The sequence below is a fragment of the Agelaius tricolor genome, unplaced genomic scaffold, assembly GCF_023055355.1.
Source record: "Agelaius tricolor isolate 1412-34295 unplaced genomic scaffold, bAgeTri1.0.p SCAF_2, whole genome shotgun sequence".
Lineage (NCBI taxonomy): Eukaryota > Metazoa > Chordata > Aves > Passeriformes > Icteridae > Agelaius > Agelaius tricolor.
In genome coordinates this window covers 39,442,228-39,466,974 of record NW_027269262.1, presented here as the reverse complement: position 1 = coordinate 39,466,974, position 24,747 = coordinate 39,442,228, and the positions used below count along the sequence as shown (strand labels likewise).

The following is a 24,747-nucleotide window of genomic DNA, read 5'->3' as shown; positions in this document are numbered from 1 at the left end:
AACACTACTAGTCTTTTTTTCTGGTATATCTTTGTGGGATTTCTTTAATCCTGATTTGACAGCTTAAACAGCTTTGCTTTTATTGTGGTTGCTTTGTGGTAGATAGTTTGGTAACATTTGAATAAAATATGTTGAAGTAGGCAAGAGGAGGTGGAGAGTTAGACTCAATTAAAAAAAAAGAAATTGAAACTACCCAGGCTTATTTTATCTTGTGGTGAATTCTCAGCCCTACATCCCAGAGCTTCTGACAGGAGTAGGTAAGCTCTTGCTTCTGAGTAGAGCTGTGGATTCATTTGGCCTCTCCTGTTTGGGTGCTGGATAGCAGATGGCTGTGGTGTGTCTCTGCCCTGCTGCTGGAGAAAGGTGAGTTCCCAGCAGGGTGGTAAAGGAGCAGGAGCTGGCCTCAATTCCCTGCCTCTCTGCACCCTCGGTGCTAATTTGGGAGCTCAGTGCTGTGCAGCGGTGCTCCGCCTCTCTTGCTTCTTCACAGGAATCCAAATTTGGCACCCAAAATGCACCCAATTAGTGCAGTGGGAACTGTATTTCATTTCTGTTGTTAAAAAAGTGGACAGCAAAATCAGAGCTGTTCACATGTTGGTAGCTCAGGTAAGTGGATTGCAACCATGAGGTATTTTGGTTTGTAGCTCAGGCCTATTTTTTTCTGTTGAATTCACTCAGCAGTAGCTTAGATCCTGTAACTTTTTCTTTGGGCTGAGGTATAGATCCCCATTTTCCTCCTGAGCCTTTTTATAGATAATAACTCTGTTTCAATTTCTTCTAAGTTTTACTTGAATCTGTGACAAGTGTAGTTTCATTGAAGCAGTGAGGTGTCACCTCTTGTCTCTTCTCCCTTAGTCAAATTATGCACAGAATCAAAAAATGGTGGGTGTCAAAACAGTGGTTAAACATGACTTTACTGTGACAACTATTTTTATTTTTCTCATTATGAATGCTGTATTTTTAAGTTGTGACTACATTTTTTAATCTCACCGCAAACTGCATTTCTCTCACATACCCCATAGAAATATTCATTTTTAATGGAGATAACTAGTGAGGTAAACCTGAACACGTTCATATTTTGGTGGTTTTAATGCATATACTGCAGATGTTGTCTTGTCAAACCGGAGAGACATGAAACACATGGCAAGTCAGGGATGAGAAATCAACTAGCCTTTCCTGCAGATAATGAGATGTAAATGCTGAATGGAATATTATTATGTTGTTGTCTTCCTGGGAGAAAATTTGATAGGTTATGCCAGCAAAAAGCTCCATGAGTGATGCTTCAGTGCCTGTCCTGGTCAGTGATGGTTTCTGTTAGTAATTAGGAGCTGACTCATTGCTGTTTCTCTCAAGAGACAAATGTTTCTACAGCTAGTGGCAGAAAATTAGATGGTTTTCCAATATACCCAAGAAAGCTGCCATTTGTACTGTCCTTTGGATAGGTGCAGGGAGACTTCAGAGCATCTAAAGTGATTTGGAAAAAAAGCTTATAGTATTGTAACTTTATTAAAAAAAAAGCTTGGGGGATTTTTTTGTTGTTTCTGTTTTCTGTTGGGTTGTTTGAGTGTGAAATTTCTGGAGTAATGTGTAGAAAGTTGTCAATAAAAGTCCCTTTTCTAAATATTAGTGATGACTGGGAAAGCTTTATTTGCTACAGCTGTGGATGAAAAGAAATGTGAATCTCAAAAGCATTTATTGTAAATGGCTAGGAAAAAAGCCTTAGAAATATCTGGAAAATGGAAAATCATACATAAGATTTCCACTATAAACCAATTATTTTAAATTATTTTAGAAAAGAGGAAAATATTTCCTTCTTTCTGAAAATATCTAGCCAGTGGATTTCCTGCAATATGTATTTTAATGGATTTGTTATGAACAGCCATGGCAACAATAAAACAGAATTGTACGATGTGATCATGAAAAGTAATGGCCCATTCAGAGGCCAAATTTTTGCATATATTAGTCAAGAATATTAAAAAATATGATCATGCTGCAAATGTGAGCTGAGCAGTGTACTATATTAAGCAGAAGAAAAAGTATCAAAATAAGATTATGCACAGATTTCCTAATTAATTGGTCTGTTGCAGTGTTTCAAGTAGAATATAAAAGAAAGGATCACTGAAGATATGTATCAGCATTATAAGTCAAATTTCTTACTGGAAATATTTCAGGAATCATTTGATGGGGTGGCGATAAGGTAATATTGTTCCAGGTTCTGGAATTCTGTCAGTAACAAGATGAGGCTGCTCAGGGTCCATCTTGAGGAAAGAGGCTCCTCTCCCCCTCAAGCTCGTACATTGTAATCAAAATCATTCCCATGTGCTATCACAAGGGGCAACCTAATCAGTTCTCAGCAGACCACAAGCGTGCTGAGTTACTGCCATGGCTTACTGATACACAATTGCACAACATCCTGGGTAACAGAATCCGGAAGAATATTTTTTTTGTGCTTTGCCCATCTTGTAAAACTGAGATAGGAAGGACGTTCTTTAAAGAGGTTCAGCTATGCCTAAGGCTCTGCAGGTAATTTCAATAGAATCCTTCTCAAGATTGTAATGAACAAGTTTTTTCTAATTGATACAATAATAAAAGAAAACCTAAACCCAGCATGTACTTAATGCCATCTTCCTGAATTTCTCCAGTAAAAAATGCAATGGCATGGGGCGGACTTTGTGTTGTTTGCCCTTGATACAAAATTTTAAAATCATAGTTGTTGAACAATTGAGTGTTCATCTGAGGATGTAACCCTGATTAAATGATCAAATATTTGGTATTTCTTCAACTAAGCGCATGTGGAAAACAATCTCACAGGAAATATTGAGTATTAAGGAGACAACACAGCAAGTGGTTCTAATTCTCTCAGTTCTGGAAGGGCTGATGCTGATTTCTCTCACAATGGCTTACCCAATTATCTGAGGACTTTAGAAGTCTTTCAGAAGTTTTGATTACAGCCAATGGCATCCTAAAGTAGGCCAGGGATAAAAGAGTATCTCACAGTTCGTGAATAATTGAGTAGGCTTCTGTATAACAATGAGGTGCCTTATGAAAGGCAAATGTTTGTTTGCTGTGTGCTCACATCTGCACCTATTTATTCATATTTATAGGTAAATTCATATGCTAATGCTTTTTCAAGCACTAAGATACAAAGTGTCTGTTGGCATAATAAGGTAAAATGCTGCTGAAATGCAATGGAACCGTATATGTTTATACCAGTTAAAAATTAGGTTGCAAAAAATAAAATCCAAATGCAAGGATGTATCTTGGCATAAGTACATAGAATATCAGGAGTCCTCTTTGGGCCTTTTCATTCTTCAGATCTCTCCTCTTCTTAAAGGTCTGGAAAAAACAGATGCCAATAAATTGAAGCAGTGGCAGTCTAAAGGACAAACTTATGTTTCTCTCCTCTTGCTATTCAGTGTTCTCTAAAAGCAAAGGCTGTTCATTCCTGCAATCTGTGTGCTGAAGCCTTTGAATTCATCTTGGTTCTGAAATGTGTGAAAAGGCTGATGAGCATCCTTAAAGATAACTAGCATCAAGCCCTGGTATTTGATAGTAGTTCCCAGTAATAAGGAGGTCAAACCCTTCCTCTAGAATTTCATCAGCTTATCTGCAAAACCTCAAACTCACTTTCACACTGTCCCCAAATTGATATCCAGTGAAAAAAAGACTGAAGCCATCATTTGTCTGAACCTGCTCATTTGTCACTAAAGGAAGTGCTTTGGAGTATGCACTAGATGACCTTTGATCTAGAAAATGTTCTCATCCTCATAGTCATGGAGTCAGACCTCTCCCTAGGATGGATAGTTTGCCTTTTTTTTAGGAATATTTCTAATGTACTGGTTCTAACTGATACTTCTCATTGCAACAAAATATGACTCTCCCATATACACACATATAAAAATATATTTTAAAAACCACAAACAAACAAAGAAAAAACAAAAAACAAACAAAACCCTCCACCAACCTTTGAAAACCTTCTGTTAATCAACGCAAATTATCAGTTTTATTGTCACCAGCTGTCAAAAATTCAGGTCATCTGCAAAATGCATATTCCATGACTATGCTAAAACCCACCACCAAGATGAGGACTTGGGTTGGTCTGGCTTTTCTAAAGATAATTTTTTGAGCACTGTAAGATGTTAAAGGCATATAATGAAAATTAGGAAATAAGAAAACATTTGAAATTAAGATAGTTGTGTTCACCTTGATAAAGCACTTCCTAGGAAAGGACTTTCCTCAGAGGAAGAGAAATTAACTGAAACTACACAAAGACAAAAAACACCCAGGATCCCAGAAGAGCCAGGAGTATTATAAAAAGTGACACTTTTATTAATATGTCCCTTTCAGACAGTTGGTACTGTTGTTTTTTAGTAAGGTCAAAATAGTGTGAATATTCTATATCTTTGTGTGTGGAGCTTTTCACACCACAAAATTGTGTTGAGCTAATATGTTTAATCAAGGAATAACTGTGGGAGCAGTGCTGTAGTTTTGGTAAAGTCAAGTTGCAACACTGCCAAGATGTTATTTGAAGAAAGTACTATCTAATAAGGATGGTTTATGATGTCCCAAAGTGTAATGTCATTTTTTTTCAGGAAATATGATATTGTCTTTGCTTTCCCTCAGGATAGGTGAAGTAATTTCTGAGATAGAAAGCACAGTTGTACAGTTGCCACTTTACAACCTTAGTAGAAAAAGCCTAAAAGTTCTACACTTTGCAATACATATACTTGCAGAGGATTTTATTATATACCATGTATTCTTCTAAAAGTCTTCATAATTAAACATATTGATACTGTAGCTCAATGGTAGGGTTTTAAAAGAATTCACTTACTTTGACTGATAACATTCATCTTAGATAGTGGCAACAGGATAGTGTCAATAGTATTGTGTCATAATGTAGTTAATTAAGCCTAATTATTTTAATGACACTACATTTTCTGCTTGTATTCAGTTTAGACAGCAGACTGAGGGGAAAACTATCCCTGCTCTAATTTCCTTGGGTTTTTAATTACTTAGTTTTTTGGTAATGGGAGGAAGGGTTGATCCAAATGTAACAGTACTGTATTTCTTGTGATGTGTCATTAAATTTTGTAGAATTTATACTGAATTAAGGCTCTTCATGTATAGCCAGTGGAATCATTGAGTAATATTGGGTTTGGGACTTTTTTCAATGTATCCTTGAATTAATAACATAAAATTGCATATGGTATTGTTTATAGAGCTGTCCAAGTACTGGAGAGAAGAATGAAGTAAACTGCTGTCATAGATTATAAAACTAGATTGATATCTAATCTCTTACTTGCATAATATAGTCTAGAGGATTATCATTAATCAGCTTCTCTTTGAAGTGCAAATTTTACTCTTCAGGTAAAACACTTTCGTTTTAAAATTTCTTCCTAAGTCAGTTCTGTAACTGAATGCATTTGTACTACTGTTCACCTTTAAAGAAAAAGTAATAGAATCCATTGATTTTGTTCACAGATTTTTAGGCGTTGTTGGTTGGTTTTCAAGAAGGCTTCCAGTAAAGGACCCAGGAGGCTAGAAAAATTTCCAGATGAGAAGGCAGCATATTTCAGGAACTTCCACAAGGTAAGTCATGCCTTTCTTGTGAGCTGAAGCATTGCCTGTTTACCACTCTTCCTTGGGAAGAGTGTGTTCTTGCTATGCCTGGTTTGCAAACAGTACAGTGTAAGCCTTGCTGAAAACCTAATCCTGGCAATAAAGCAGAGTAAAACATCCATAAGTCTCAGTGATGCAGGTGAGATATCACACTGTTTTTTTCCCAGATGAGCACAAAACCCTCAATGTATTTGAAGCAACAGAATGATGGTTTTTTAGTTAAACACTCATAGTTTGGAAATGTGTAAAATTGGCTGCCTATTCAAATGTTCAATCAATAGTTGTTAGCCAAGTATTACACAAATTCTGAAAATGCTAAATGCCTCAGTTGTAATGGTGGCACTCTTAAAATGTGTAACATTGTTCCCAGAACTCAAGATTTACAAGCTGTGTCAACAAAAAGATTTTTAGCAGTAAAAAGTCAGGATTCGCTGAATGAGGTACTCCCTGCTTTCTCTATCACTTGCACTTCTGTGAAGGGAAACAAGATATTTGAGCATGAGTTCTTCTTTCTGCCCCATAAGTTACTGTTATCAGCCCCCCCCAAGTCTGTTAGTAGATTTCATAATCCTAAAACAGGGTGGGGATCTGTGCTTGTACTATTGCCTTCTATCAAGTCACTGTTAGCTTTATGACATATCAATGTTAGATATTCCTTTAAACCTGACAAGTTGAAACACAAAGATGACTTAACCAAGGGCCACGCAGCAAGCTGTGAAAAAGTGTGAATGTAATCCTAGATCTCTCGAAGGCAGGTGTGAGGTTTTTACCATAAAACTACAAATTGGCCTTTCAGTTCCCGTAGCTAGACTGCTCTAGCATGGGTCCCCCTCTGGGGACACAAGTCCTGACAGCTAACCATATCCAGCATGAGCTCCTCTCTCCATGTGTCCATGGGCCAGGACCCTGCTCCAACATGAGCTTCTGATGCAGCCACAGCTCTTTTGCAAGGCTTTGGGGAAGTTTTTAGTGTTGTTTTCTTTTCATTCTTTTTTGAGCCTGTTATGCCTACAGCATACTTAATGTGTTAAAGGAGTTAAAGGACTCAGACTTTATATGTTGCCTTTCAACTGTCATCATTGTAGAAAAAGAATATGAAATGCAGGAATTGTTTGAGAAGCTAGGAAAATAATGTTGATACCAATGCAGCTGCATATTGTAGTATTGATGGAAGAGTCACCATTTGCAAATGGAAAGGAGGGGTGTTACTCTTTGCTATCTGTTTTTCCCCCTCTTTTTCTCCTCTGTGAGGATAGCAAGAAAAGAAAAAGAAATGGATACTCTTTCCTATTTAAAAGGATAATGTGTTTCTGGGTGCAGAGAAAGAGGAATTGTATCTCTTCACTTGGATTATATCCATTTTTCAAATAAAGCCATGAAATCATTTCTGAAGGTATATTATCACAAAATAGAAACCCAGAATCTTATTCCCTGGCTTGATTTTTTTTCCCAAGGATATTTTATTATTTCATAGTGATTATTCTCCTCACTTGCCTCCATTCTGATAAGTAAAATAATGGTGAAGTAGATGTGCATGGGTTGTGAATAGTCAAGTGTGACTATTGAGGGAACAGTGCAGGTTGTTACAGGATCAAATATAGTTATTTGATTGTTAGTGTTGGACAAAAATACCCTGATTTTCTTTCTTTCTCTTCTAGAGCTCTTTGTTGGTTCATTATATTCTGAAGTTGTTCAAAATGCATATTTATCTCTAGTCAGTGCAAACTATTAGCCCTGTCTTGAAATTCTCCATTTCCTTTCTCACTCACAAAATATAAAGAGGGTATATGGTATAAAAAGTTGAAGATTAACTCTGAAAACTGAGCATCAATGAAAAAAGTATTAAATATTGAAGAACTGAGACTTAGTACTTTTAAAGAAAGATTAAAATAGAAGTTGCAAGCCTGCCTCCTTATGAAAGGACAACATGCATAAAGGGACAAAAGGCTCTGTTTATTTCCTAATATTCATATATGACTATATATATCAACCCTGAGTTCCTTTCCCCTATACAAGTTCTTTGTAAGTATTAGCAGAGGTTGGTGTAGAGGGGTACTCAAACTGCACTGTTTCTCTGGCAACTTTTGTCCTTCACTTTCAGACTTTCTTATCTGTCTGGGTTACCCTGGGAGAAGGCCTAGGAATAGCACAGTTAGATGGTATTGTGCAATTTTTTTTTGCTTTCTTATGCAGAGATATAGAGGAAAGTTTTGCATCTCAAGTGGGAATATGCCAAAAATTAATATCTTTGATTTATCTGTGTTCAAATCAATATTCAGGACAAACAGTACCCCAATATAAGTAACTCATCAACATCTCCACTTTTCCATGTTTGAGCTTGAAATGAGGCTCAAATGAAATTCATCTTAAAAATAATTTACCAAGATGACTATATATATTTCCTGCACTTATGTAATACACTTGTGTACTGGGCAATATGATTTATAGAAGGGGCTAAACAAACGCAAAAACCCAGAACTGGTAACACAAAGCTACGATAATTAAAAATAGAGATTTTCTGGTTTACATATGCTAAATAAATAGTCATTAATGAGTAAAAAAGCTGTCCTCTTAAGAAAATTGATTCCCCCACCCCTCACCCCCAAGTATCCAGACTATTTATGGGTTTATTTGCTATTCTATAATTCTGTAAATTGCTGTTGTGCATTGCTTTGGTGTTGGGTTTTTTTGCTAGTAATTTTCTTACTGTAAATAACAGTAATGACCTTAGTCCTAGACAAGTGCCTCCTAACAGCAGCAGTGCATATTACATTTGTTAGCCAAAACGTGACCTCATCTGTTCCTTGCAGTTTCTGGTATCAAATTAAAACTTCTCATTACTGTAAATTTAGACCATTGCAGTCTTGCTCAGGTAAGTTTATGGCTTTGCTGTTCTGTTTTCCCTTGAACATTCATTGTGGAGGTTGTGCAGAACAGCTGTGTGGACTCCCATCGCTCCCTCCAAAGAGGGGACAAAATAGCAATAGCTCTGCATCCATGCCAAGGGTGGGTATGTTCTTGGTAGCCACCCCTGCATTATCAGAAATGATCAAATATAGACACCACAGCTTTACCAACTTAAAAGAAAGCAAAAATAAAAAAAGGTTTCTCACTTATGTAATAGAAGATATAAGGTATATAAAAAGTGAGTTTTTCATGATTTGGAGACACACTGATCAGGCAGTACCAGTGCCTTTAATCCATTAGGAGTGGCTTTCAGGAGCATTGCAGCAAATCAACATGAAGATTACTAGAAATGAGAGATCAAACGTCCAAATCTGGACTGTATCCAAGTGAACTAGAAAAAGCATTACACAGCTGGCCAATTAATTGTTAAAGCAGAATTAGAAAGAGCAAAGTAGAGCTTGAAGAGCAACTAACCAGAATAGATTCTGACCCATCAGGATCAAAAACCTTTCCAAAGACCCCAGAGTATGAAGCAAATGTGCAAGAAAGAGAGTAGAAATGAGCACTTTCACATTGGGGTTTACTGTAGAGAAAAGTGACATGCTCTGGTGTGGGTATGTGAGGAGGGGTTCTGTAGACATATCTTTGTGTTATAAACTTGATCATGGGCACTTCAGGCCCAGCTACACAGAGAACAGAGTTACTCAAGAGCCCAAATGTCCCTTAAGGATGATATAGCTGAATTACTAATAGTAGTCCATAAATACCAAAACGGGAATCAACAAATAAGGATTCTTCCATTCCTTGTAAAATGTCCAGTTCCATTCATGCATGCTTCTTCTTCACTTATAAGCTAAATAGCCTTCACATGAAGTGAAGGTGTTGGGGGCTGTGTCTGTCCCTGACAAGATATAGCTGTCTTGGAGCAAGGCAAGCTTGAATCTGTCAGTGTTAGAGTGCTTACCTTTCAAATAAATAAATAGCTGACATCTGGCATAGAGATCAAGACTTACTGATTTAATCCCTCCCAATATGAGAGATTGCTCTGTTAAGATTGTGTAAACAGCAGCTATCTCCAAGGTTTGGAGTTTTAAGTTAGCAAGATTAAAGTAGGATAAGATTTTTAGATTTATGTTGTTTTTCCTGTCATTATGCTCGATTATTATGTGCTTTATATAAATCTGCAAGTGCAAAAGGAAATAAATTGCAAAACGTTTTAGCAACAACTTCTGATACTCAAAAATGTGTATGGGACAGATGGTGTTAAGCACATTATATAATATGTGTCCACAAAAATAGATAATAATCAAGAAAAAGAACAGCATTAGCCTTTTAACTGTAGTTTACTGGATTAAATTTGTGACCAGGGCCACACAATGGTAGATACCCTACAATTTTATGTCATAGTTCGATTGTCCTGAAGAAACTTGTAGAATGCAATCCCAGTGATTTATGGCAAGTTCATGTACCAGCTGCAGCAGCATCTTGAACACTTCTTGGCTTTAAGGTCTCCTGTGTGCACGTGTGCACAAACGCACACCCAGAGAGTCCTGTTTGGTTGGAGGAAGGATGGGACAGGTTCTCTGTGTGCAGTAACACACAGAATGCAGGAGCAATGAGATATTTATTCTTCTACAGCACAGTTCCTGGTCTCTAACTGAGATGACCTCAAATCGTGAGGTGCTTATTCAGGATAAGTGACTTCCTGATAACTTTGAAAACCACTGAATTTTGCCACAGTCGTATAGGTGCTAGCTCCCACAATTCTCAAATGTAATTACAGCCCTGACATGAAAAATAAAAATGCTTTTATATGGTACATATATATATATATATATATATTATAATAATCATAATCATAAGAACTTCTCTCTCATTGTTTCCACTTAGTTGCCTTTGGGTTGTTCTGGTTTTTTGTTTTCCTTCGTGTTCTCTAGCCATTGCCAAGTTGACTAAATAAAGATTCTTATTGCTAAAGAAATGTGAACTACTCTACTTTTATTCTAGTTTACCCCAAGAGTTCTGCTTTGCTGTGGAGTATTTCAGATTCTTATGTTGCTCATGTTCACTACAAAGCAGAAGTTGTGCAAGTTTCCTTATGGACTTCTATAATCTGGCATGTTACTACTATTTCTCATAATATTTCATGGTTTCTCAGCTGTAAAGGTGTTCTTAAAAAGAAAGGTGGACAGCCACCGAAATGTAAGTGTTAGGCCTAATTCTTGTGCTTTTTATGATAAGATATATTGAGACACTTGATTTGCCAATAAATTTAAATATTTGAATTCCCCTTCTGCAGGTTTTTTTTTCTTGGTGTAATTGTTATGCTGTCTGTTTTTCACAATCTTAAATTAAACCCTGCCTGGTTTTGCTGTGTTGACCATTCTGCTTCTACTATTTGTTAGCTGATCTAAACTTCCTCAATAAGTCTTTATTTTCTCATCTGATTAAATTAACTCAAAAAATCATATTTGATGAAAGCTAAACAGGAATACCTTATGAAGATCTGGTCACATTCACAGATGTTGTTTTCTTTGAAAACCACCCCATATTTAGAACACTTTTTCCTTTCCCTCTTCTTCCCTTATTAATGATGGAAATTTTTTTTTCCAGAATTTCTTTCAAAAAGTTCAAAATAGTGATGTCAGTGTAGTATTTTCTAATGAGTCCAATGAGTGTGTGTGTGATTATGTTAGTTTTGAATAATATATTTTAAGTTTTTATCTGCAAATAATTAGGAATTTAACAAATATTTTTTGTAATTCTTTGCTCTTTGAAGTTGAAAGAGGTGCCCAAATGTACTTTGTGTGGTTTTACATCCCTATTTTGCCAAGTCTTCCACAGCAGAGGTAACTAAATATTCCTGAAAATTATATCCTTATTTTCCCACATTTTGACATGTAATTATCTTCAAATATTTGTTTATACCACTTTCAAGTAATATCTTGTAGCAAAATCATGTGGCTGGTATGGGAAGGTTATGAAGGACGTTGCTTCCATAGGCTGCTATTACTCAGCCAATGAAATTAAAATGAACCCTATTTGAATGAATAACTGTTAGCAAAATAGCTACAGTTCTGTCACCAAACAAAAAGATTTGCAGTAATTATCAGATGCCTCTTAAAATATAGAACTATTTGAACAACATGGTTGTTCAAAGCAAGCATTCCATGTACCAGAAAGCAAATTGCAGGAATAATTTGAGCTGTGCTGGTAATAAAGCCGTTAATAGAGTCTGAGCACATCAAAGGGCAGCATACAAACAAATAAAATCATTTTTTACAAAGTTAATATCAAGGCAATAACATCTTCTTTCCTTAACAATGTAATGAAGAAATCTACAAGTTGAGCATGCTGACAGGACCTTGAAATCCTGCAAATATGGGCCTAAAATGCATCAGTGATCCTATGAGTCCCTTCCTGTACCCATTCATCCATCTAAACCTTTAAGTCACAATGTATTAATTTGAAGTGTAAATTCTCAGGTTAAGTAAGTGTCAATGTGTGGTGTTAAATTCCTCAAAAGTGGCATCAGTGGCTGAATCTGAGTATCAAGGAATGAAATAAGAATAGGAAAATTAAAGATAATCTTTACTTGTAACACAAAGCAACACCGAGACCTGTTAGTGGTGGTTCTTATATGAAGAGCCACGTACAGTTTAGTACAGAAAATTCGTAGTAATAGTTGACTTTCTATGTACAGTTTTGCAGCAAAAGGGACAGTCTGCTCTTACAAATCAGCTGTTTAAATAGAATAATATATTCCCATTATATAAAGTATTAAAAGAAGCTGGAAGACTAAACCTTTTTCTTGGAAAAAGTAATACTGGGTAGGAGAGCAATGTTTAAACATTTCAGCCGGATGAAAAAAAAATATATAATGTAAAAAAAAAAATATAATGTGAAACCAAATATAAAATGCTATTGGACTACAGAACAATTCAGGACCTCTGGAACCCATCTAGTTCAATCTCCCACTCAAAGCAGCATCAGTCAGATCACATTGCTCATGGCCATGTCCACTTGTGTTTTGAGTATCTCCAGGGCTGGAGGCTCCGTGACCGCTAGAAAGCTAAACAAGAAGTCCGGCACCTGCAGCCTGATAACTAAAGCAGTAGAAGAGGCTGGGAACTGTCTGCAGTGCAGCTCTGCTGCAAAGGCCCCGAGGATCCCATTGGGCAGTGAGCTGAGCTGAGCAGCTGTGTGGCAGCCGTGAGGCAAACCATGTCCTGGAAAGCCTCAGGAGGAGGATGGGCAGCAGCATGAGGACTCTCAGCCTGGAAGCTTCTCCATATTGAGCCTGACCTGTAATATTGTGTCTGATTCTGGTCTCCTCACTGCTCTGTTCAAGACAGGAAAAAATCTCCAGAGAGTGTCAGTGAGGAAGTTGGAGGTTGGAGAACCTGAGGAAAGACTGAAGGAACAAGATGTGCACTAGTGAGAAAAGAAGGCCTGTGGGCATCTAATCACAGCCTTCCAATTTTGATAGAGTGGCTGAAGTGTTCTCAAGGATCCTCAGGGGAAGGACAAGAGGCAATGGCAGAGGTTGCTTCAGAGGAAATCAGCTTGATACAAGGAATAAAAAAAGAAGAGCCAACTGATGTTTAGAGCAACTAAACGTGAGAGCAGGCTAAGTAGAGAGGTCAGTATTTCCACACTGGAAATCTTGAAGACCTAGCTTGGCAAGGCCTTTTGTAACCTAATTGAAGAGGCTACATTCAAGGTGGACCAGATGATCTCCAGGGTTTCCATCCAACGCAGACTTTTCTGTGACCTATGAAATTTATGTCACTAAAGTTGCTACTATAGTTCTTGCTATAACTCTGTGCTGCATGTATTGAGCCAAACTGGTCTTGTCCTCTCCTGAGTGTATTTCAGTGGTGGAAAAAATATACTTAATCGTACTAGTGTCTCTTAAAACAGCCTCAGGAGAACTTTTCTTTGAACTGCTCTAGTGTTATTGCTTTATAGTAGAGGATATGGTGGTCTGTGTGTCAGCTATGTATATTCTGGTTTTGCCATGGAAACCTAGCCATGTTTTGGCAAAGTTCAAAGCCTTGCAAACCTCTATTTTGTGCATATTTTTTGAAAGCACTTCTGACTTTGACAGCTAAAATGTTTTGTGTCATCTGTAAAACTTTGAATATGATGGAAATTCAGATAATTTTCTCTCTTGAGTAATGGAATATGTTTCCCTCAGTTCATTCAGGGCTAAAGACTGCTATTCATTGTAAGAACTACTTATCATTTTTATAGATTAGTACAGGGACAGGTATTTGAGGTGAGATCATGGAGCAATTCTCTGTATGTATCTCCTCTGGCACTTGGTCACATGAAAAGGAAAATGGTTGAAATAAAACTTAAGAGAAGAAATAGACCAAATATTAGAGCGTAGGAGAGAAATAAAGGAATAAATGTTCTGGCACTCTATGAAGCACCTTATCCTTTAGAAAGCTGTGAGAGACTCCAAGGTCAATGGAAAGCTGGCTGCTCAAATAATTGCTATGAGAAATGCTGAAGTGAAGAATAGGATGGGGAGATTTTGAAGAAAATAAATATTACTAAAAGTAATAAATCTTTTTTAATTGACTGCACAAAGCCAGGGAGATTGGTGCAGAGATAGCAATCCCAACAATGAGAGGGAGGTGAACAAGCAAGCAAAGAGCATGGACATGATCTGTCACTTCAGCTCGACTATTCCTAGTAAAAAAAGTCTGTGCAGCAGGGCAGGTGCACATTACCAGAAAGCAAGGAGAGATTGTTGGGGTTTTTACACCCAAGTAAATTGCTCTCCAATAACATTACCTCATTTGTTCCAGCAGCTGGGAGATATTCACTTCTCAGACATGGCCCAGGAGAGGCCAGTTCCACAATAGGAAGAGCATGTGTTTGGAAGAGGGGGTTTCAGTAGCAGAGACCCTGATGAAGCTGGGGGATAGGCACTTGGGAGGGGAGAGACTGGAATTGAGGTCTCTGAAGCAGGTCCTTATTGGTCCTTGGGGGAGAAATCAAGAAGAAAGAGTTGAGCTAGAATACAAAACAGCTGGGCTTGCTGTGGAGATTTGCACCAACCAAACTCCCCTTTTTAATGCAAATGAAAAGCGAAATCTGGATATCTTAACTTCAAATAAAAAGTTTAAAGGACATTTTTTTTTACTTTCTTTTGTTTTCACCATGCAATTCCTTGTTTCTTCCCTGCCAATATAATCCACACATCTCAGAAGCAAGGAAGGTATAAAAGAAAATTAATATTTGTGAAACTACATATGTGAAATATACTCATGTGACGACCATTACAGAAGAACCTTGAGAAATCAGATCATACTATTAAGTCAGAAAAACATTATGAATTTATGACAGTCAAACAAATTTATAAAGCCTCTGCTTAGCAGAATGGTATTTGCTATTTGTTCTTACTGTGGTGAAAAATAGTTATGGAAAATCAAATGCAATTGTATATTTATGACAATGTGTATTATAATAAGTATAGAATAGGTACCAATAAACATAAAGATATTTATTTGTCATAAGATACAGAGTAGGAAGGCCATAAATCAAACCCAGTGGGGCCCACTGCCATAAACAACAGAAAATGGTAAACTAGGCCTATGGAACTAGCAGTCAAACACTGAGATCTTCCTTTCCTAGCATTCAGCACTTGACTCTGCATTTGTATTTTTTCCAATATTTTGTGCATCTATTTTCACTATTCAAGTGTAGAAAGTAGGTATACTACATAAATAATAAAAGTTCGTGATGAAAGTTAAAGACCTAATTATCTAGACTGCAGTTTATTACAACACCAGTAAAAAAATATGTTATGTGGGGACTTTTTTTTTCCTAATGACAACATTTTCCCTTGAAGCTACTCAGAATTATGTGTCTGTGTTGCTGGGGAATGTTTACCATATTGCTGTGGAAATAGGAAGAGGCACAGACCCTTCTGCAGTCACTATAAAAGGAAGCAGACAGGTACAAACAGAAGGTTATGGTGTATGAGGTTTGTCTCTGTAATTTTTTTTCTATTAATAAAGGGAGATGAAATATAATAAGTCTTATGAGTACTAAGTTTCATTTAAGGTTATGGTTTACTTGGAGTAAGGGAGGCTTTGCAATGTAAATAAAGAGCAATTTATTATGAAAATTAGCACAAAACTATCTAAGTTTTTCTTCTTCATAGAGGGAAATTTGAAATTCAAATCACTGGCTGATGAAGGTTATTAAAAATGCATTAGAGTTGAAAATGTAGCTGTGTGTAATTGTCATAATAGATACTCAAAATTAATTTATCCCAAATGACAATTAAGCTAAAAGAATTTTCAAATTATCAGCTAACAAACTTCAGTTAATTTTAGAAACAAATAAAATGAAAACATTTTAAAAAGTTTGTAAAAAATCAAAAACTATTTTAAAATAATCCTAAAAGAAGGGTTACAGTTCTGTTTAGAATATTCTTCTCGTGCAAATTACTTCACTCTTGCAATTTTCTTTTACCTCTGTTTCTATGGCATTTTTCTCTCTTTCACCTTTTTTTCCCAGAGATGTCTGGACCACTTTGAATGTGTGTGTACACATATATGTACAGACATTGTCTGAATTTAGATTAAACTAAACTCATTCATTTTCCCTCTATACCTGGTAGTTTTTCATCTAGTTGATGTATTTTTCTGATGAGGAATCTCATAGGTAGACTGGTGCTGTTAATACTTCCTCAGGAATATCTGAAATGGCTCTAATATAGTTGTTTATATTTAAGAACAGCATCAAAATGCCACTTCTGGCATTGTTGGATTGGGATGGGAGTTATTTTTATAGACACTGAGGCATATTTACAACCTTTAAAAATCAACAGAGGGGAAAGTTTTTCTAAATAGCACTACTTTTGTGGTGGGTGTGTAATGTTTTCTAGAAACAAGACAAGCCAGGAACTGTCAGCTAGTGGGTATGTCTGTGGTTGAGCTTGCAGATGAGCACACATGGGCTTGCACCACTTGCTGCTGTCCATGGCCAGCAGTGCATCCAAGCCCCCAGCTGAGTCCTGTGCTTGTGTGTGTGTGTTTCTCCCCTTTGGAATAAGGTGAGAAAGCCAAGAATAAGGACTACAAAGACAAAGATGTCTCTTTTCCTGGCTAGTGTAATTTTTTTTTTTTTTTTCTGAATATACCTCTTGATCATTCAGCAGATAGTCAGCATTTTAGTCCCTAAAATCTGCATCATGAGTTTATTCTCAGCTGGGATTTTTTTCCCCCTGTGTTATGTTAGAGGTAAGCCAGGCTTTGTCACCTGCTTCTGACCCCAGCCTCCCCCATGGTTTCAAAATCTGGCTAAAGGGAGCTACAGCTGAAATTAAAGGCTTGCACAGATTGAAACAGATAGGAAGAGGAATTACACCTGGGGCTCGGCCACTGGCATCATGTACAGCATAGATACAGGCATAATAATTGATGTGCATGGAAAGCCTGCGGTTACTGGGATCCTCCAACACACCTGACCCAGTTTGGCAGTGCAGTGAGAGATTTTGTGGTTAGGGTTTTAACTTGCAGTTCAGCAGGAAGAATTATATATACACATCACTTACTGCGTTCAAGTGATTACTGCATGTAAGTGATTTGTTTTCAAATTTAGTCTATGTTAATAAACACTTATTTTTAATTGAGCTGATCTAACAAGATAATTTTGGAAACTAATGCAAGTCAGCTGATTTAAGTAAACAAGAGGAAAATGTAAGAAGTTTTGGAAAAGTATGTTCCTCCTTTCCTTTCCACTCAAAGACCAGGAACGTATTCCTTTTAATTAACCAATACCTTTGGGTCAAAAATAGAGCAGATCTGGACATAATCATGTATTTTGGGAATGTCAAAATTGAAAACTCTGAAAACTGGAAACGATTTCTAAGTGTCCATTGTATTTTATTCACCCCACAAAGATATTAGCACTCATCTAATGATCTAGTGTTCATAGTGAAATATTGCATAAATATGGTTTGCACGCCTACTAACTCTGGCAGGAAGTTTGATATTGAAAGCATTTTTTTTAATTGCAGCTGAAATTTGAGAGGATAATTGTGAAACCTATTTTATTTCAGTTGTGAATCATCTTCCCCCTCTGCCATCTCTCTCTAGCATGATGTTATTTTTCAAGTGTGCACCTGGGCTGCAAATTAGAAAATTTGTGTTGTTTTAGTATTAAGGCATTAGTTTAAATTTTGTTAACACTCACTTTTACAGAAGGCTGTATTTTTCCCCTTTTATTTTAATGCATGCACAGTAGCCTGGTATTCAGATTGCTCTTCAAAATGAAAGGTTAGATTGAAAAACATATTTCAAAGGATCTTTAGGATAGCAAGGAAATGGGATTGAGGAGAACTGGGATTTTTGTTCTGCCAATGACTGTCTGTACAATTACTCCATGAAGTGTGAATGCATTTTTTTCATTATGTATTTTAAAATCCTAATTAAAATGTTTGTTAAGGGAATAGGTCCATGTGCACATGAACTGATCAGATTTCAACTATCACTTTCAAACACCAGGCTACCAGCCAGAACCAGAATAATCCCAGCAGGCTGGTTGATTTTATGGGTTAGGCAGCAGCTCAATCCTGACAGCATTACAGCAGCACGGCTTGAGAGAAAGTAACTTGGCTTGGAAAAATCCCTACATCTTTGCCTGGTAAAGGCAGCTGAAATGACTTCAATACACTTCCTCTGCCCTGGTAGGTTTGATTTACCAACACTGTCAACCAGTTTAGAATTTAAAGTAGCACAACAAAAGCTAGTCGAGGAAGATTGTTTTGCATCCTTAATTTTTTTAGAGTTCCTTGAGACGAAATTAAGAGTTTGTAACTGCGTATGTGGTGAGTGATCAGTTATAGCACACCATGAAACTGGGTACCCAGGCTGTAGCCCATATGAAAGTCAGATGTTCTAATACTTAGAAATAGTTAAAACTTAAAGAATGGAGAGAAGTTTTCTTTATACCCTTTAAAATTTTGAGCCTGCTTTCCCCTTCTCCTAATCCTAATCCCAACCCCATGAGCTTTATTTTAACTGGATTTTTCCCCTCCTCTGCTCCAGTTATAGGAGAGGAAGATGAGTAAATGATTTTCATGAGTACACTGGAGTTTGGCCAGTGGTCAACCCACTGCAGTTGTAAATAGTAATAATTTTTATTTCTCTTCCATTTATTTAAATTTGGAGAAATTAAAATCATTATTTTATTTTGTATTCAGTCTAAATTTACATAATGTCATCTAGGTTTTCTAAAGAGGCTGAAAATTTCAAACATGCATTTTTTTAAATCTCAATTTTATCTGGAGGATAAGAAGGAATTATTCATTATCCTTCTACTGTCAGATCTACACATATTTCTTCCCATCAAAGTTTTCTTTTTTGCCCTGACATTACTGCCTTATACTTAGCCTGATTTATCTTAAATATATTCATTAATTCTGCCCAGTTTTGTGTATTTTTTTTTTATTATGTACTTTTTCAGTTAACAGACAAGATTCTTACTGTTGTTATAGATGTGGTTTCCTTTTAGTACTTAGAGGAATGAACATTTACTTGGTAGAAGTTTCTTAAAAACTTACTCTTCTGAAAAAGCAGCTGGAGACCTGCCCTAGAGGTGTAATGCAGAGGTTGATATGCCACTCTTTGACAATAGTCCTGGAGAGTGTTGTTACCATAACAACTCCTCTTCCAAGGGTAAATCCACATGCAGTTATGGGGAAAACTCTTCTGTTCTCTTTCTGAATTGTTTTTCCTCTTTTATGATCCATTCTTTCACTTCTCTGATCTTGGGATTTCTCTTCTTCCTTATTATGTTTCTCTTGTAATCTTATGTTTTAAGATTTGCTATTCTTTCATTAAATAGGTTTTTTTTTCCTTTTTTTCTGCCTCATTACATTTTAACCTTAGGTCCTGTTCTCCAGTCTCTTGCATCTCCTTGTCCTATTGCTGTTTTTGTGCAATATATGCTGATTTTGTGGAAATGTGTTTCATCTTAAATACTCTGAATGGCCTAATACCATAAGGGTTTGTCCAAACCCACAAAGGTCCAAATATCCTTGCAGGTCTGTTAGCATCCCTTTCTTAAACTTACAAGTTATTTCTTATGAAGAGTTTTCTTGTCCAGTTCCTGCTCACAGCAGAGCCACCTCTGAGGTCCAAGGTCTGAGCAAATGTGGTTGCACAGGGCAGTGTCCAGTTGAGTCTCCAAGGATGGAGATTGCAGAGTCTCACTGGGCTGCCTGTCCCGCTGCCGGACTGTCTTCATGGTGGGAGCATCACTTCTCATATGCAGCCTGAACATCTCTTGTCTCAGTTTGTGCCCATTGCTCATTTTCCTCCCCCCAGGCACAGCTGTGAAGAGCCTTGCTCTGCCTCCTCAGTAATCTCCCTGCTGGCACTGGGGGGACTACAGTTAGATGCTCTCAAAGCCATCCCTGCTGCAGGATGGAGCAGCCTCTTCCTTCAACCTCTACACTCCACAGGGCAAGAGGTCCAGCTCTGGCTGTACTGCGGAGCCTCTCCTGAACTCACCTTGTCATTGGAGTCACTTTTTCATTGGAGTCCCAAAACTGGGCAGGATATTAAAGATGTGATCTAATGAATACTGAGTTTAAAAAAAAAAAAAGTCACTTCCCTTGATTTATGGCCTGTGCTTCTGTTAATGCAGCCATTTCCCCAGTCTCAAAGGTCTTTATGCTTTTCAGGTAGCACACTGCCTTTTCTTAAGAGCCCAAATCACATCCAGTTCCATCCAAAGCTGTAACAAAACTTCTACTCTGTGGCAATTGGATTTAGCAATGTCAAAGAAGCCACTGCTAGCTGCTCACTGAAAGCTGAGCTGGAGGCAGATGTTTAGATGCTTTGAGATCCTGTCTGTGGTCCTCTGATCTGTACTGAGCCAACATCTTGTATTCTCCTTTTGCAGACTGGAAGCAGCATATTGGTGCCTCCTTTGCGCTTTTCTTGCTGTGATAGTTGACACGGCCTTTGCTTTTTAAATCCCTCTCTCATTGTTGCCATGCTGTTTCTGGTTTGGGGTGGTTCTTTACTGTCTGGGCATCCCTCACTGGAGTCCTTGCTCCTTGTCCCTGTGTTGGCTTTCGCTTTGTCACGTTACTGCTTGCGTGGTATTACACAACAGATGGTCGTATGTGGGCCATTATTAAGAAATAAGAGGATAAATGATTGCATTTTGTAGCTTTCTCTTCTGCTTCTATTTTTTCTAGTTAGAACTTAAATGACAGGAAGGTAGTGTGCAATGCAAAACAGAAACCCATTTATGTAAATTCAGACCTTTTCTTCTGCCCATGCAATTTCCAGGACTCTGCACAGTGGAAATAACATTCAGTAGATGGAATTGCAGAATCATTTCCCTCCCAGTTTCGTATGGGAGGCACATGTTTGGAAGAATTCAAATAAGATATAACTCAGAATGGGGCACTTAAGGTTTTATTCATGATTTTTGTGGTTTTCATCTCTTTTGGACCTCCTTTCTTATTTACCATGGAATTTTAATTTTTGTAGAGATGCAAATATAATAAGTGATTTGGAAGTAATATTTCTGTAATTGTGGAAGAATTATCTGTTTAAATGTACAATTTGAGCACCAGACCCCACAATGTGTTATATATGTACAGTCTTTACATGTCCATGTAATACAAAAGGAAATCCTACCCCTTCAGCTGCATGACTAGAACAGATTTTTAGTACAAGAAGCAAACAAAAAATGTCCAGTGTTTGTCAACAGTGAAGTGTTGTAGATTAAAGAGAAAGTGTATTGAATTGTTCCTAAAATCCTTCCTCTTTGAAAGAAATAAACATAGTTCCAAAGAAAGTAATCAGAAAAGAGGAAAAATACATAAATACTGTAAAGAAGCAATGCATCTCAGTTAATATAAGCCTTTATTTAAATTAAGTGTCTTTTGGAATTTAATAGCTTTTCACATTTAGGAATATAACCAAGATACTGAAGTGATAACAAAACACCCAAACATTTTAAATGATAGGTGTTTTAAGGTGCATTGACAATAACAGTTTCATAATATAAAATATTTTGCTAGTATAATCAAATTGCAAGCCTGTAATTATTTTCTGTTATTTACCTGGGTAACAAATGCTCTTTCAAAAAGAAGACTTAAGGTTGATAGACAGGCAAGGGCTAAATTGTTTTTTGAGAGACCAGAGATTTGTTACTAGAAATCTATTTCCTGATCTTTTCTGGCTAGACAGATGTAATTGACCTGTGTGTGCTGTTCAGAGATTTTATTTTCCATATAAAAATCCTAAATAATTTCCTTGATCATCAGCCTATACCTGTGTATCCTGCTATGGCTACATGGCACCAAAGGCTTTCTTATATTAGTAGTTTTCCTACACTTGAATTATTTACCAGATATCTGCAGCATGGCCTTACTGGAATTAAATTACAGTTGGTGTAGCTAGAGACAAGTGGAGTTAGACTTCTGAAATCTATCAGGATGCTTTTCCTAGTTCTCTTGGCACAGACATGCACTAAAACTGAAACAGACCAATTGTTTATTATTTCTTGTAACTCAGTCCCCTGGCATCTGACAACGCTTGTGCATTCTGGTAGGGAATAGGGAATTGAAGGAATTTGGTATTAGTGCCAAATTTAGGATCTTCATGCAGAAAGGTGACTTCAATTTTCTGTGAACCTCTCAGGTTAAATATTACTATCATAGACTTCAAGGAAATGAAGATTTTTTTTATTTTTTTTCAAAGTGAGGACATAAGCTAAATGCTTCCTCTGATCATCTTGTCTTTTTTGACCATATAGCATGAGATTTGTTTACTGTTGGTTCTTTCAGAGGAATCCTTTGCAGTTTCTTCTCTTGTTTTTAAGGTTGATGCACTGCTCTATGTTGAGTTTGTTTTGTTAGGTTTTTGTTTTGATTGTTGATCCACCCAGATGTGGCTAGACAGTATTTACAAGGTGTTGATAGTTATGGACTTTATTATTCCTGTGTCACATTTACTATAGGAAGGAAGTGGAAGCTCTGAATGTGGTTTTCTTCCAGATGAGATATTACACCAACACAAAACAAGTTAAAGTTTTGGGCTTATCTCCAGACCAAAATAAAGAAAAACAATAAGGATGAGAGGAAGTGCATTGCATTACTTGAATCAATATTTAAATGATTCATGAGTGATCAAGATATATGAGCAATAGTGTCAGAAACCTTATTGTAGGATCCTTTGCCTTCTTGTTCAGTGCTTGATGTATCTGTAAAAAACTATTACATTTTGGTGAACAATCCAAACATCCAAAAATATTTGTTACCAGATCAAGTGTGTTTCTTTTCATCTGTGTTTACAAGGAATCTTTGAGATTAAGCAAATTCCTGGCAGTGAGAGGAACCAAGTTACAGTAACCAGCACTGATGTGTAGCCTTGAGACCCTGATGCAAGTCTAGCCTAGTATAACTTTGCAGGAGTGAGATTATGCCTTTACCAATCCTAGAAGTTATCCTACCTAGCAGCCCTTCAAGGCTATGTCCTTTTATCAAATATTAATGAGAAGTAGAGGACTTGGATGCCTCTGATACAGCTATGTCAAGCCCCATCCCCCCTCCACCAAGAAAGAAAAAACCCTGTATAATAGATGAAAAAAAAAATTCTAAAAGAAAGAAAGAAACCTTGGCAAATTTTGGTTACATGTAAGCTTAGTAAGTCTTCCACATCTTTTCATCAATCAGTGTTAAATTATCTTTCTAGAGAAAAAGCAAAAGTGGTTTTAAAGACTGATACAAAAAAATCAAGAAATAGAAAAAAAAAACCAACTAGGAAATGTTTGTGTGGGCTGCTGAGTGATGGACATATGAAGCAGGAATTATTGATGAGGAGTAGGAGAACTGAGAAATGGTCCAGGTGCTAAGAGTCCCTAGCACATACCACACTGAGCAACATATGGAGAACAGCACTAAATGTCTAGTAGAGAAAAGAAAGTCTAAGCTAACGTGCTAATGGTAGTGGAAATCTGCATACTACATAATCATAGCCTAATAAAAAAGGATTTATTTCACCTCTTGGAAGAAATCAAAGGATAAAAAAATCAGAAAAAATCTAGCTGCAAGTTTGCTCACTAAGGAGGCAATATTAGGGATTTTATTCATTGTTGAAATTAATTTTGTTCTAGACTGTTACAATTGGAGGAAATAGGAAAACTGATTTACAAAGTTTTTGCTGGTTTGAGTTGTTTTCAATGTTAACAAAGTTTTAGGTGAAGTATAATCCCACAATGGGAAAATGCTCTTTTATTTTATTTTTTTTTAACATCTAGGTAAGACTGTTACATATGTAATTGGAAGGAAAATTTTTCCCTTTTTTATGTTTCTCTTACTGATGCAAGATTATCAATGGTATAGGTAGTTTAAGAATGATATTTTGTTGTTGTGAAGAACAAAAATATTTTCAATGTATTAGACTGAATTTTGTAAACAAGTCCATTATCATACCAGAGGGAGCAAATTTTGGTATAGTATTCCTTGCTTAAAAAAGTAGATTTACCTAATGTACTACTCATAAAAAACAGGGACTTTTTTGTACTTTTTAAAAATTTTGTTAGTCTTTTAAAACATTCTTAAAATCTGCTAAGTGATGTTTTTAATTATTTCAAAGTAGCATGATTTTTATAAGTTTTCTATTTTCCTTTTCAGTAGCTTTGATATTTTTTCCCTTTTAAAAATGCCTATTTATTTTTGTGGGTTTTTTTTTTAAAAATACTAGATAAAATTTAATCCACAGTTTTAAAAATCATGGAGATAAAGCAATCTGGTTGCCAAGGGAAAGTTCATCTTTTCCTTCATACAAGATAATATACTCTCAGGTGTTTTTTTAATTGCACATGTTCAGCAAGTAGAGAAATGACTCATGCTTAATTGGCATTAAATCCAGAATTCAGAATTTCATTAACTTAATTCTCTATCAATGGGAGGATAGACTTTCACAGTTTTGCCTCTATCTTTCTACTCTGAGCGTGGAGGGAAGAATACAGCAGAATTGAAAAGATGAACATTGAAGCAAATTTCATCTCTATTTGATATTGAAAATTATATAAGCAATAGAAATAATGAGGGGCTTATTTGATAATATGGCCTTTCTAGTTGTTAGTGTAAATTTGTGTTCCCAAAGTGTTCTCATTTCTTTTTCTGTTAGCTTGCCCAGTAAAATTATACCTAAAATCTTTATACGT

The 24,747-nt window shown here is 36.6% G+C and overlaps 1 protein-coding gene across 1 annotated transcript in view; it reads left to right on the top strand.

Annotated features, from left to right (window-relative positions):
* Positions 1-24,747, top strand: part of DOK6 (docking protein 6) — a 250,202-nt gene that overhangs the window by 86,266 nt on the left and 139,189 nt on the right. Inside the window, exon 2 of the mRNA XM_071456531.1 lies at positions 5,482-5,589. Coding sequence (XP_071312632.1) covers positions 5,482-5,589 — 108 coding nt within the window. The remainder of the gene's footprint in view (positions 1-5,481; positions 5,590-24,747) is intronic.